This window comes from Mycteria americana, chromosome 3 (genome assembly GCF_035582795.1).
Source record: "Mycteria americana isolate JAX WOST 10 ecotype Jacksonville Zoo and Gardens chromosome 3, USCA_MyAme_1.0, whole genome shotgun sequence".
Taxonomy (NCBI): domain Eukaryota; kingdom Metazoa; phylum Chordata; class Aves; order Ciconiiformes; family Ciconiidae; genus Mycteria; species Mycteria americana.
Window position 1 is genome coordinate 84,148,923 of NC_134367.1, and position 13,432 is coordinate 84,162,354.

At 49.1% G+C, this 13,432-nt stretch overlaps 2 protein-coding genes across 8 annotated transcripts in view; one reads left to right on the top strand and one right to left on the bottom strand.

Moving 5' to 3' along the window:
- The window catches only part of PCNX2 (pecanex 2), a 159,981-nt gene extending 154,854 nt beyond the window's left edge, over positions 1–5,127 (bottom strand). For 2 of the 4 annotated variants that reach the window (XM_075495897.1, XM_075495896.1), the window contains exon 1: positions 4,928–5,126. In XM_075495897.1, the coding sequence (XP_075352012.1) occupies positions 4,928–5,080 (153 nt within the window). In that variant the 5' untranslated portion in view covers positions 5,081–5,126. Of the gene's footprint in view, positions 1–3,615; positions 3,704–4,927 lie in introns of those variants that run through there. The other 2 variants (XM_075495898.1, XM_075495899.1) reach the window with 2 other exon arrangements.
- Positions 5,128–8,897: 3,770 nt separating this feature from the next.
- MAP3K21 (mitogen-activated protein kinase kinase kinase 21) overlaps positions 8,898–13,432 on the top strand; it is a 44,315-nt gene continuing 39,780 nt past the window's right edge. For 2 of the 4 annotated variants that reach the window (XM_075495903.1, XM_075495904.1), the window contains exon 1: positions 8,900–10,074. In XM_075495903.1, the coding sequence (XP_075352018.1) occupies positions 9,330–10,074 (745 nt within the window). In that variant the 5' untranslated portion in view covers positions 8,900–9,329. Of the gene's footprint in view, positions 10,075–13,432 lie in introns of all 4 variants that reach the window. The other 2 variants (XM_075495905.1, XM_075495906.1) reach the window with 2 other exon arrangements.

Sequence of the window (13,432 nt, forward strand, 5' to 3'; positions counted from 1 at the left end):
TATTCTGATTCATATGCAAAGAATCTATTGCACAAAAGTGGAGAAGCTATTCAGCATTTAGGTACTACTAATGATCCCTCATAAGACAGACATTACTTTCTACAAGTCGAGGCTTAGTCTGTTAAGACTACTTTGTGGTACTACGTATATACTGAAACTAAGCATACCCTTCAGTTATTTAGCGAATCCGAGCAAGAAAGAGGATCAGTTTGCAAAGCCATTGCTGTCAGGATAGAAGGCTTGGTGGATAAGGCTGAAGAATTTGTGTTTTATGACTAACGTATTTGCAAAACACAAGTTCAAAATTGCTTGGTTTCACCAAGAATGATAGCCAATTATCTGTAATGATTTCTTTAAAAAAAGAAATTTGCTCACTTTCCAAGGAATCTCTTCAACTATACACTAAAAAGCACAGGCCAACTGCTTATTATTAAATGACAGCTCAGAATGAGCTACTAGAAAAAGAAGTGCTCTATAGGTGATGTTCATAAAGCTTAATAAATATTATATGAATAATGTCAAGAGGACACAACAAAAATAGACTTCCAGTAGTGCACTCTATGCATACATAGAGCACGCTACAAGAGAGAATCAAAGGAAGCTCCTAGATTTCTAAGTGGAAAAGAGGACCAGTTTTAGCAAACGCTGAGCACTGCATGTCTTCATCCCCGCCTTGCGACCAGACCTACTGGAGCTGTGCCCTGAGCGTGCCTGTGGTCTCCCTGCCCATCTGCCCAACATATACAGCGCTTCCCCCTGCGTACATGCCATGCATGCTCACAATCTCAAGCCTGCCTATGTATAGTAAGGCCAGTGCATCCTTAATATTCTGCATCTTGGGGCTAGCCAAGTAGTACAAGCTGGCAGCTTGCCCCCTGCCCACATGAGGAATTAGGAGAAAGATGAAGCTGAGAACAGAAAGCCCTCAATTTTCTGAATCAGGCCTCTTGCATAAGGGTACAAGCGTCATATGACTGCAGTTGGTGTTCCCAGATATGGATAGGTGAAAGCTATCAAATCTGCTTGAGCTAAGGAGGAATTAAGTTATAGACCACTGAGGAATTATACGATAGATTCACTTTTGATGCACTATAGTTATAATTAGCCTGGTTTCCTATGGAAACGAGGTTTTATAATCACACCATGTGTCTGTGTAGTCATCATCTCTCTCCATCCCCTCTGCTGAATAACTTTTTAATTCTTTGGCTACTTTCAACTAACTTTGAGAGAATACACCCTACCGGGACGAGGTCACAGCAGCACACCTCCTGCGTTAACGAGAGGAACCCACACAGCTCTCTGACCTTTTGAATGCTGCCCCAGTGACAGGAATAGCTTCAATTGAGCTGACATCTTATTAGAAGCTAGAAAAAACACATCCACAAATACAAACTCATTAGAAAGCAGGCTTCATGACATCCCACAGGTTTCTGTGGAAGCTGTAGCTCTAGCTTTCTTTGCTCTCACCCAATTAAAAACTCTACCATAATGTACTTTTTGTTTTCCAGTAGCTTCCGTTGTTATACCCCGCACCAGAACAGCGTGGGGTCACAGGCAGAAATGCAGGCTGGCGTGTTCCAAATGTGGCCTGACTTACTACTGCAAATGCAACACAGTTGACCTGCCCATGCAGGGAGGGCCTTTGCTTGGGGCTTCTGTCCCCCCAGAGATTGCTCCCAGAGGAACGGCCAAATTCTTTTTCAGGTATCTACTAACATTATCTGAGTAGCACAAAGGTAGAGGTGACTGAGGTATATACTTCCTAATATAAAGGTGTGTAACCTTTGAACAAAATACCACACCTTGTAAATTGGACTGAATGATTAAAGTTGATTAGACCCAGATGTATCCCACCTGATGCTTGAGCACCGGAGGCATCTAAAGCAAGACAGTGCTGCACCTGGGCCTCACTGTCTTGGTGTGCTACAGGGCACAAATAAGGGAATTACCAAATAAATATGCAGTCAGCCACTACCATCAGGCTTGCAGAGGTACAAGTGGGAGATAAAATACTGGAGCCAAAGATAAATATTTTTATGTTAATTTAGCTGAATTAGTAACTAAGAGATGTCCATCACACAGTATAAAACATGGGAAAACAGGTAGCAAATAAAACTCCAGGGGTGTACACTGTTGTAAGCATGCAATAAATACAGTACATACAGCAAGTACAGTGTAGCTTACCTCTCTTTTGTGGACATATATGTATCCTTACTTTTACAGAGAGATAAAGTGGGTAAAGTGTGGCCAAATGAGACTGGAAGCAGCTGACACACTGCAAGTTTTATTACAGTTTACCTCTGAGTAATTTATGTGCCCACACCCTCATACTGCCATGTTGTACTTTTCCTATCACAGCATGATTTGAAGATCTAATGCGTAAGAAGTAACAACCCTGTAAGTTCAAGGGCTTCCTGTCCAACAAAAGGCAGAAGAAACACTCACGAAGCCATTCTGGGGGCTCACCAAAACGTGGACACGCATTCTCTTGTAGCTTGTAAAATAGGCTATAGTACAAGCATTCCTAAAGTTGCATCTCTGCATCACTGGTGTTGAATTCAGCCCCATGGCTTTGTATAATAATCACCACTATTTTCATGCACAAAACACCTGGGAACCCTGGACTGTTTGGTGGAATAAGATAACTTTAATTCTTAATCTATTATGAGAGTTGACATGGCAAAGTTAGAAGAGATCTTATTACAATTTTGAAAGTTGATTTTAACAGCAATGATGCCCCAAATAATATCCAATGTACATTTTTAATTGTATATTTACTACTAAAAAGGATAAATGAGAAAAAAAAGGAAGAGATGGAAACACAGATCTGCATTTTCAGGGGTGGGGAAGCTAATAACAGAACCATTAGTACCAAAGCAAGCTATGCTGACAAAGCTAGAGAATGAAATCCTCGATCCACACAACAGAAACAACTTGACACTATAAGCTTCCTGACGCTACTGTCAGCACATCTCTGCTGAGCCAGTGTGAAAAATCTAAAAACACCTGGATGAGTTTTGCCATTTCATTTGAATCAAACTGTTCCAGAGAGACTTTCTGACTTCGACAAAAGTGTGATTAAGATTATCCCAAGCAAAGGAAAATTTTAAAAAGTAGTACTCCGATTTGTTTTGACTTTGCCATTTCAAGAAATGTCAGTGACTGCTTTAGCAGAATCCAAAACTACTGGCATCAAGTGTGTAACAAATATCACCCCAAACATTACTGAAGATGATATTATAAGTAAAATTTCCCAAATAAAATCTTTAGTTAAAAAGCAGGTTCAAGTTTCTAAGTGGCAAGAATATGTCTTGCACAAAGTTTACAAAGCCCAACTACTTAAAAGCAAGAAAACAAGTACTTAAGGACATCATTACTCTCAAGCAGCCAGCATAATAAATGCATTATTCTTATAGAGAAAGAAGAATTCCCATAGCAATACATTAGCTCAAGAACACAAGCCCTGCATTTAACCAGATGATTCATCAGAAAGTCAACCAGTCTGCAGAAAAAGCAAGTCCATCTAGATTGGCAAAGATGAAGCCCAAGAGAGAGAGTGTTAAGTAGATAAAGTCAGGTTTTCTCCCCTCCCCTTTAAATAATATCTTTTTTTACCTTAGCTCTGACCTACAATGTAGTTTGTATCCAGCGTTCTTTTGTGCAACTCTGCATGCCTTCTTCCATGCTGCCATTTCAGAAGTTTCCCCCAAGGAAATACATATTCTTTCAGATACATACTCACACCAACTGGAAAAAAGTTAACCTTTACTTTTTTTTTTCTTTTTAATTACACATACCACTTTGACAGTCAATCCTACAATGTAAGACTCTTGCTGGTTTGCACAGGAAATACACCCTATCAATCAGAAGAAAGCATATTGTTATCTTGGTTCATTAACTCTATGAGCCATGCTTACAGGAATTCACTGCAATCCACGCCACAAAATACAGTATACCAACTGATTTTTAAAAATACAAGATTTTCTTTTCACCGGGATTGCAGAGGGATTCGTGAATGCTCTTTGATTTCAAAAATCAGGCCAATATCTGACACACAGGGTGAAGAGACCTATTTAGAAATTTTATCCAACGATAAAAAAAAAAACCATCTACAGAACATAGTTAAGAATTTAGTTGAGTCACTGTGAGAGCCAAAGGGATAGAAATTGTTTCCAATGGAAGCAATTGGAAGCATTGGAAATTGTTTCCAATGGAAGCTACAATCACTGAAGAACAGACCAATGAATAGGTGCAATGATCCAGCAAACTATACTTTTAAGCTTTTCTCACACGGGGAGAACACACACAAAAATAGAGCAAAAGTTTCAAGTTTTCAAGGCAAATAATTTTCAAGTCTGGCAAACAAATTCTAGTTATTAAAATCATTTACTTGCAGTGTTTAAATTTCAGCACAACGGGAGCTGCATGTCACGAAAAGCCATGTGACTCACCAGTGACATTCAGCAAGGCATATTAATTACGTGGTATTTGGATTTTTCCGTTTATTTACCCTTCTCAGCAGGTAAGGCTGGAGCGGACTTGAAAAAAAACCAAAAAGTCTCTAAAAGAGGTTTTTTGCACAAACGTCCCCACGGTCATTCGGCATTTGCGGAGGCCAGCACTGCACCCCTGCCCAAGTAACGCTCCCCGACCGCTTCAGCAGGGCCGAGAGGTCCGGCCCCAGAGTAACGCGCCCGGCGCACTTACCCCGTTAACCTCTAGACACAAAATCCTCCCGTAAAAGCCAATATACCTATTTTTTACACACACAAACACACACACACACACACACCCCCCCCGAGATCATTTTATTCTCCGTTGCGCTCACGCCCTTGCCGCTACTGCCTCCAGGCTGGGGGCCGCGGCTGCCCGCCCCCCCCCCCGCTCAGCCCCCTCGCCCCGCTCCGCGCCCCGGGCCGGGTCTCACCAGGTGCAGGGCCATGGGCAGCGTCAGCAGGAAGAGCCACAGATAGAGGTGGCAGCTGTTGGTGAAGGCGCCCTGCTCCGGGTCGTGGTACCAGCCCCCGGTCAGCGCCGCCCACACGCCCTGCCCCACCAGCCGCGCCGCCGGCGACACCATGGCCGCTCCCCGCCGCCGCCACCGCCGCCCCTCAGCCGCCCGCCGCCGCCATGCCGGGCGCCCGCGGATTCTCCCATGGTGCCCCGCGACGCCGAGCATCCCGCCCGCCCCACCCCGAGCGCCGCCGCCGCCACGGGCCGCCCCCCGCCCCGGGCACAGCGCCCCGCTCGTCCCTGCCGCGGTGCAGGGAGCGCTGCCCCACTGCTGGGCCGGGGGGGCCGCGCCCGGCTGCCGGTAGCGGGCGGCAACGCAGGAAGGGCGCAGGGCGGAGAGGGCCGGGCCGAGCCGCGGCGGGGGTGGGGGGCAGCTCTGGCGCGGAGGTGTCCGTCAGCGCGGCGTCCCGCCCTGGGCGGCCGCGAGGTCGGTTCACAGGTGCAGAAAATGCGCGGCAAAGGAGCAGCACCGGCGCCAGGCAGCTGGGCTGCGCTGCTCATCGGTCACACCCCCCTCCGCCTTGTTTTCATTGCCAGTTATTAGTTTTGCCTGATACATCACGAGCTTCTGAGCTTTGAGCTCTGCCCGACTCGAGTGTTGACCTTTTTGTGATGTTTTGAGCCGTGCTTTGGGCAGGCAGGTGGAGAAATTCCGTAAAAAATACTCGGTTTCTTTCAAGAATGAGTTTAGGGTAAAACACAGTCTGCCTTGCGTTAAAGAATTTCATGGCAGCTGACTTCTGATTAGCAGACTCGAGAGGTAGGCGAGGGGTGGGGGAAGCATAGGTGCGCGAAGCAGGGGGGAGTGGAGCTGAAATGGAGGATGGAGCCAAGTGGAAGCTTGAGCCAAAGGTGGTGAAGGATGGGGCATAAGGATACCGGGCATATCCCTATGGGATACCCCTGAAGGAAGGGGCACAAGGCTGGGCCGTGAACACCAGAGCTGATCGTACACAGCACTCCCTCCCTCTCACCCTCTGCCATCAGAAAACAGCTGTGAACTTCAATTGCATGTCTGTCATCAACCCCTTCTTGGGACTTTTCCGCATGTACAGCCTTTTATTGCAGTCAGTTTTGCGAAGGATGCGTGTATGAAATGGAGGCAGCCAAGCAGCTTGCATGTCACTTTACCAAATTTACCCCACTTCCGTTGTTCCAGACTGTGGCTACAGTTTCACGGACTAAACACGCTGTTCTGGTGTGCCTTGCATGGATTTTTTTTAGACAAAAGCAAGAGACCAAAGATGCTATTAAACAACAGTATTTGTGAGCTAATGCACCACATCTCAGCTCACTTCCTGATGTTGCAGGTGACGTGGCTGTGCTGGATGCTTGTGTCGGCTTGATGGGAGCGATGACACAGCAGTATAAACAAGCGGCTGGGAGCAGGGGAGGAATGGCACTGTTTCCTTCAGCGGTGCTGGCACCCTCAGATGTCTGTGGATTTGTAGCCACGGGGCTTGAGTACTTGCTTGGTGTGTCCTGGGTAAGCGGCGAAGTCTCTTGATCTGTATGAAGGAGGCACAGTCCCAGCAGCGCCTCGTGTGCTGCTCCTGTAAACACACCTTACCTAAACCTCTCCCTTGTTGAGTGGAATTTTTTTTTTTTTACTCTTTGCAGATTCTTTTCAAAGATGACAGTGTTTGTTAACACAAATGTAATGATTGAATCAAGTGTGATAGCTGGCTATAAATATATATTTTTGATGTGTGATAATTAAAAATGTTAATTTTCAGAAAGTACTGAAGTTGTTCTCCACATCCATACTGGCAAATAAGATCATTTACAGGCACAGCTCCAAAAAAGAAAGAACAGTGAACAAAGCTGGAAATGGAAAGCTTCTTCAAAACCTCCTCTCTTCTGGTTTTTGAGACCTCTGACTCATGTAGGTTATTATTTGGAAGCCCCAGGTAATGCAGGCTTCATTGGAGTTGGTATAACATTGGGTCTTGTTAGGGTGACTTGTCCGCCCGTCACTCAAATCTTTCAACTCTTCCTCATCTTTGGATAATGTTGACACCAAACATTTTTTGGTGTGATGGTACTTGCAGGAATGAAGGGTTCCTGTGATTTCCAGCTCAGGATATGTGTTCTGGACACAACATAGATGCACGGCACTGCACCTACGGCTGCAGGAGTGCCAAAGGTGAAAAATGCGACCACTTTTCTCTCGGGAGATGCCAATGACAGACTGAGCCGAAAGCTTTGCCTTCTGCATGCCATTCCTCTCAGCGGTAACTCCCCTAGGAGGTGCCACCAGCAGAGTTACAGGCGCTTTACAGTGTTCTCTGCGACATTATTTCCATTATCAGAACTCCTAGGAACAGCAATTATATACCAAGATCCTAGAGCGCTAGAAGCTGCAGAAACACTGAACAAAGAATAACCCGAGTGTAGCAATTGCTAGTGGATAATGGTACTTCAGAGAGTAAATTTTGGAATAATAGCTCTAAATAAATATTTAAACTTTTTACTGTACTGCAACCAATACCTTGTCTGACCTGAAACATTCCACACTTAATTAGTTCCTGCAGATTCCTTTAGATAACAGATAAAGTTCAAGGTGGAATTTGTGTGGCAGAATGCTTGTATTACAACATAGTTTATGGCTTTTATAATAAGGCAAATATGCAGATAAGGAAAAGACTTGTAATTATCTCTCTGAATAGCTGCAAGGCATTCTCTTATATTAATAAGAAATGGGAAAAAGACTCGATAGACATGCTGGTTCTGCATTCTTTCTTTTTGGTTAACAGGGTTCAGTAAGTCACTTCCTGCGTAATTTTACTTTTGCCTTGTGTGTACAACTATAAACTGTGGGATAAACAAGAATTTATGATTACTGGATACTGTAACTTTAAATTTTTTTAGTTACTGTCTTTACGTTGGAACCTTAGTCCTGTGATATCCAGTTGCGAATTTTGCGTTTACATAGGGATGTACAGTGCTGTGCTCCGGCTGTGGGGTTGTGTGCGAGAAGCTGCGAGGCATTCATCACGCCCGGTTATTCTAGCTGGCAGTGCGGTTTGACACCTTCCCCAGGCCTTCTCTATCCACCTCAGGGCTTCTGCTGGCAGCAGCCGCGTCCAGAACCACAGGTGCCGCAGCACCAAGTGATCAGCTCCGAGGATGAAAACACATCTCCTTCCACTTTGAACCACGCTTCCCACAGTGCTGACGAGAAGAGAGTACATGCCCAGCCCACACGCTTCCCTCTAACTAGCAAGGAAACGACTACTGTAGTTTAGAAAGTGATACGATTTTTCCACCTAAACCCAGGAGAATCTTCATCCAGAAATAGCGCAGACACAGCATTAGCTATTTCCAGGCAACCTCCTAACGAAAGGATTGGGTGATCGCGCCACACAGAGCCGGGACCCTCTCAGTCCGTGCGCGGACAGGGCAGCGAGCACGGGAGAGAGCCGCTGAGCGGTGAAGGCGGGTGGACGAGGAAACACGAGTCGAGGAAGCTTGGTTTCTTCAGAAACTGCTTGGGTTTTATTCCGGTGAAGTCCCCAGAGCGCACAACGAAGGAGAGGGGAAGCTGCCGGCGGAGGCACGAACCCCTCGGCCTGCCCCGCCACCCCCGACGAGCACAGCAGGCCGGGGCGGGCGCCTGAGCGCGGCCCGCACTGAAGCGCCGCTGCCACCTCACCGAGCGCCGCGGCCCGCCCGGGGGCCACGGCCTCCCCCTGACACCCTCCCCGGCTCCGTGCAGGGCCAGCTCGGGCCCCTTCTGCCCCAACCCCCCGCGACGACGGCCCGCGGCGGGGTGGGCCGGGCGGTGCCGTTACACCGCCCCCTCCCCTTGCCGGGCGGGACCGTTGCGAGGGCCTCAGCCGCGCGCCCGCCGGCGCCCCGCCCCCCGCGGCGGCCGGAGCCTGCCAGTCTGCGCGCGTGGGAGGGCGGGCGCGGGCCGGCGGGCGGGCGTGTAGGCAGGTAGGTGCCCGCGCCCACCACCGCCCCCCGCCTCCAGCGCTCGGCCCCACGTGACGGCCGGCGGCCAATCCCCGGGGGCAGGGCGCGGAGGCGGGCGGGAGGTCGCGGGGCACGGCCGCTCCCCTCCCCGCCCTCCCCGCGCGCGCTTGCGCCCTACCTGCCGGAGCCCGGCGGCGGCCGCGGCGGCGGCGGCGACCGGGCCGGGCGGGCCCCGCCCCTTCCCCTGGCCCCGCCCCTTCCCCTGCCTGGTGCCCCCGCCCCTCCCCCTCCCGCGGCTCCCGCTCGGCGGCGGCGGCGGCGGCGGCAGGTGAGGATGCGGCTGGGCGGGCGCCCCCGCGTCGGCGGCGCTGGCGGCCGCCGGGGCTGAGGTCGCTGCTATGGCTCTGCCGGGCGCCGGGGCGGCGGCCGCCGGCGGGGGTCCGTGCCCGCTGTGGACAGCGCTGTACGACTACGAGGCGAGCGGCGAGGACGAGCTGAGCCTGCGGCGGGGGGACGTGGTGGAGGTGCTGTCGCAGGACGCGGCCGTGTCCGGCGACGACGGCTGGTGGGCGGGGAAGATCCGCCACCGCCTCGGCATCTTCCCCGCCAACTACGTGACCCGCCAGCCCCGCGGCGGGGCGGCGGCGGGGGCCGGCGGCGGCGGCGGGCGGGGGGACCCCGCGGGCAGCCTGACGGAGATCGACTTCCAGCACCTGGAGCTGCAGGAGATCATCGGCGTGGGGGGCTTCGGGAAGGTGTACCGGGCCACCTGGCGGGGCCGCGAGGTGGCCGTGAAGGCGGCGCGTCAGGACCCCGACGAGGACATCACGGCCACGGCGGAGAGCGTGCGGCAGGAGGCCAAGCTGTTCTCCATGCTGAGGCACCCCAACATCATCGCCCTGCACGGGGTCTGCCTGCGGGAGCCCAACCTCTGCCTCGTCATGGAGTTCGCCCGCGGCGGCTCCCTCAACAGGGCCCTGGCCGCCGCCGCCGCCGCCCCCGGGGCCGGCGCCGCCCGCGGGGGCCGCCGCATCCCCCCGCACATCCTGGTGAACTGGGCGGTGCAGATCGCCCGCGGCATGCTCTACCTGCACGACGAGGCCATCGTCCCCATCCTGCACCGGGACCTCAAGTCGAGCAACAGTGAGTCCCGACCGGGGGGGTGGGGGGTGAGGAGGGGCCTTCGGGCCGCCGCGGGCGGTGAGGCGGCAGCGGGGGGGGTCCCCGGCCCTCTGCCGCCGCCGGGCTGCGGCGCCGGCCCCTCGCCTGAGGCTGCCCGGCGAGAAGGCCCGGCGTGGCGGTGCTGGCCGTTGCCGTGGCCGCGGCGCGGGGGCGGCCCGGCGGCGGGCGGCTCGCCCAGGAAACGGGCGGCCAGGCCTGGACGGGCACGGTCCCGGAGTCCTGTTTCACCGGGAGATGGGTGTCGCAACTTGGGCGGCTTGGGCACCCTCTGCCAGAAGCTTGGGCTGGCGGCGGGTTAGTTGCGGTGGCTGTGAGCTGGTTACGGACTCGTCAGAAGGTAGGGGGAAGAGGGTTTACCTGCAACGCACGCCGAGCAAAGTCCTGTCCTCTCGGACGGCAGCTCACGTAAAAGCGAAGCGGGATAAAATCCTGTCCACAACCGCAACTGCAAATCCACGACTTCTTTTACTCTGATGCGTTGCGTAGTCCTAGCTTTTAAAAGTAGCAGTAAACCAAGCGCCTTGTAAAGGAAATGTTTAATAAGGGTATCACGTCTGTTTCAGTGCCAAACAATCATATGTGTTTCTGTCTTTCATTGCATGCATTTAGCATTGCTAAAATTCACCCACTTAGCGAACATTCAGACAGAAAAGACAGTAGCTTAAAAGCAGTAGAAACTCTTGTGCAGTTGCCAGATTTGCTTTCAGCCGCTGGCATGGACAAAAGCACCTGAAAGAGTGAGGGAGTTACTCAATTCATGCTTAATGGATCCTTGGTCCATCTGTCGATACAAGAGCATCTAAGATTCTGGCAGTTGCAGTGTTGGAAGGCTGGCTTACTAGAATAGAGGTGTTTATGACTGGCCGTTACAGTTGTGTTTTGAATTGGTGACCTGAAAGTGGAAATCTTTGTGCTTCCATAAACGTCAGAAGCTCTCTCTACTCTCTTTCCTTTTTGTTCTGAATGGGCCAAATGTGCAGCAGTATGTTACTCTTTTTTTTCCGGTTAGGAGTCCGTAAGTAGTCCTTAAGTAGTCCAGTAGAAATAAAAAAGCTTCATTCAAGTTTGAAGCACTTTGTTTAAAAGGCCTTTGCAGCATGTCTTGAAGGTCATCATGCATGGGTTGTTAAGACAAGGCTCAGTCATGGGACTGTTCCTGAGAATACTTTCACTATTTGTTTGATAAAGAAAGGACCTAGCTCAGCTACGTTTGTGGTTCTGTTTGTAGCACAAGATGATGAACTCTTGGAACGTAACTTCAGGGTCATGGCCAACACCTTAATTTCTAGCAAGTTGTCTGTAAGCAGCTTGTGCCCTCTTAGTTTGCTGCTTTGTTCGGAGTGAGCTGCCGTAGCTTGAGTATTTAGTGGCTTTCTGTAGACAAAGTGGGTTGCTGCATGCTAGCTTCCTAAGGTGCCCATGGCAAAGTCCGTACCTGAAATGAATTCATAACCCTGTGGTTTAGCGTAGCACCTAGAGCTGAGTTGGTGACTGCAGTGAACTGATTACCATTATCATCTCCGTGTATGTGGATAATGGCAGAGCATTTTAAAAATATGCGTTTGATTATAACGTCAGCATATGTGCCTGTTCACTGCTTTAATTACTAACTCCTGTTGCACATACGCTTAACTTTAGCTCCTTAGTTTTCTCACCCATATTTCTTAATCTTAGTGAAGCTTGAAGGCAGTTTTGAATAAGCTAAATAGAATTATGTCTTTTGATCATCCAACTAAATGATAACGTTGGAAGAAAATGGTGTGCTAGTGGTACAATATGCTACGGTAATTAAGTTCAACAACACGAATTTAAAATGACTGCAAAATCATGACAGTATCCCCTGTTCTGTTAACTCATCTGCTCATCAAAGATTCACTTCATTCCTTTACTATAGTCTTTCCCAGTCTTAGACAGTGGGAGTGGGAAGCTGCCAGGGTTGACTGATCGATAGCAACAGTTCAGCAGTGGCTATAGCTGAAGATGGGGATCTGGCAGCACCCATTCCTCAACTGCTCATCGCTGCTTTCCATGGACTGCTAGCAGTGGTGGTTCGGTGCTTTCCATTAAGCAGCTCTAGGTAGTATACCAATGCATCAGTTTTGTGCTAGCTTAGTTATTTTCATTAAGAAGGAATTTTTCTTCCTTGGACAACAAATTGGAAAAATTACTGCCCCTAATATGGTGTGGTAAGGAATGGTCCCCAAACTATTTCCCAGGCAGGAACAAACTTTTTCCAGCCAGGGGAGGGGAGCCCCTTCCACCAGTATATGCGCTCAAGAAAGGATGTATGTCTGGGCTTGTGGTTGGCAGGCCATAGGCAAAGCAAGCTCTCAAAGGCAAATGTGTTATTTCTCTCTAAGCAATTTTATGGAGTTGGGTTCTATAGGACAGCATATCTCATGCGGTTTCGCTGATGTCAAATTGACATGACTGGAGAGAATGTGCCACAAAGAGAAGAGTCATGAGAGCAGCAGGGTTTTATTAACAGCAATGACCATCTAGGCTTGTATGCACGTTTCCTTGGGCTCCTTTTGGGAGGTGGGAAAAGGTTTTTGTTTCTGCCAAAGCAAGAAAAGGGAAATAAATAGATATGCAAATATCTTCTATATTGGGAAGAAAAACTAACAGACTTGGTTGTGAGGGCTGAACGATGAAGTAAGGGGTAACTCTCGACTTTTGTTGGTAGCAAAGTTTCTTCACTTCTGGAGTCCATGTACAATAAACTGGATATTTAAAGGTTGTTCAGAAGTAGACAAAACAAAGGTGTAAAGAGCACTTTTAGCTTTAGATATTTGTGATAAAATGAAACATAGTAACCATGGCCTCTAATGTTGATTTGCAAATTGTGGGTGCTTTGTTGTAAAACCTTGTGCAGGTGACATAGGGAGAAGTTTCTCTGAAAAAGAACATGGTCTATTTTGAGAATATCTTCCTCATAAGCAGTTCTTATGTTCTTAGATATGCTTTATAGATTAAGGAAATAATCTAAAATTAAGGGTTAAGAGGTGGACTTTATCTATCTAAAACCTGAAGAAAAAAATTGAAAGAAAATTTGATGTTTTTTAAACCTTCATGGATAGTCAAGGAATTCTGAATTAAATGATACTTTGACTGAAAAGCAGATATCTCAAAAATTGTGAAAAAACTTGAACATTCTTAACTGTATCTCCTGGGTATAAACTTAGTCTTGATTAAGCATGCCAGCTGATTATGAAAAAGCTACGTTTTACTGAAAATAAAAAACACAAATTCATTTACAAGACTGGACACTAATAGTTACATGTATCTTTTTAGCACATCTCAGCTGAATCTTTGAAAG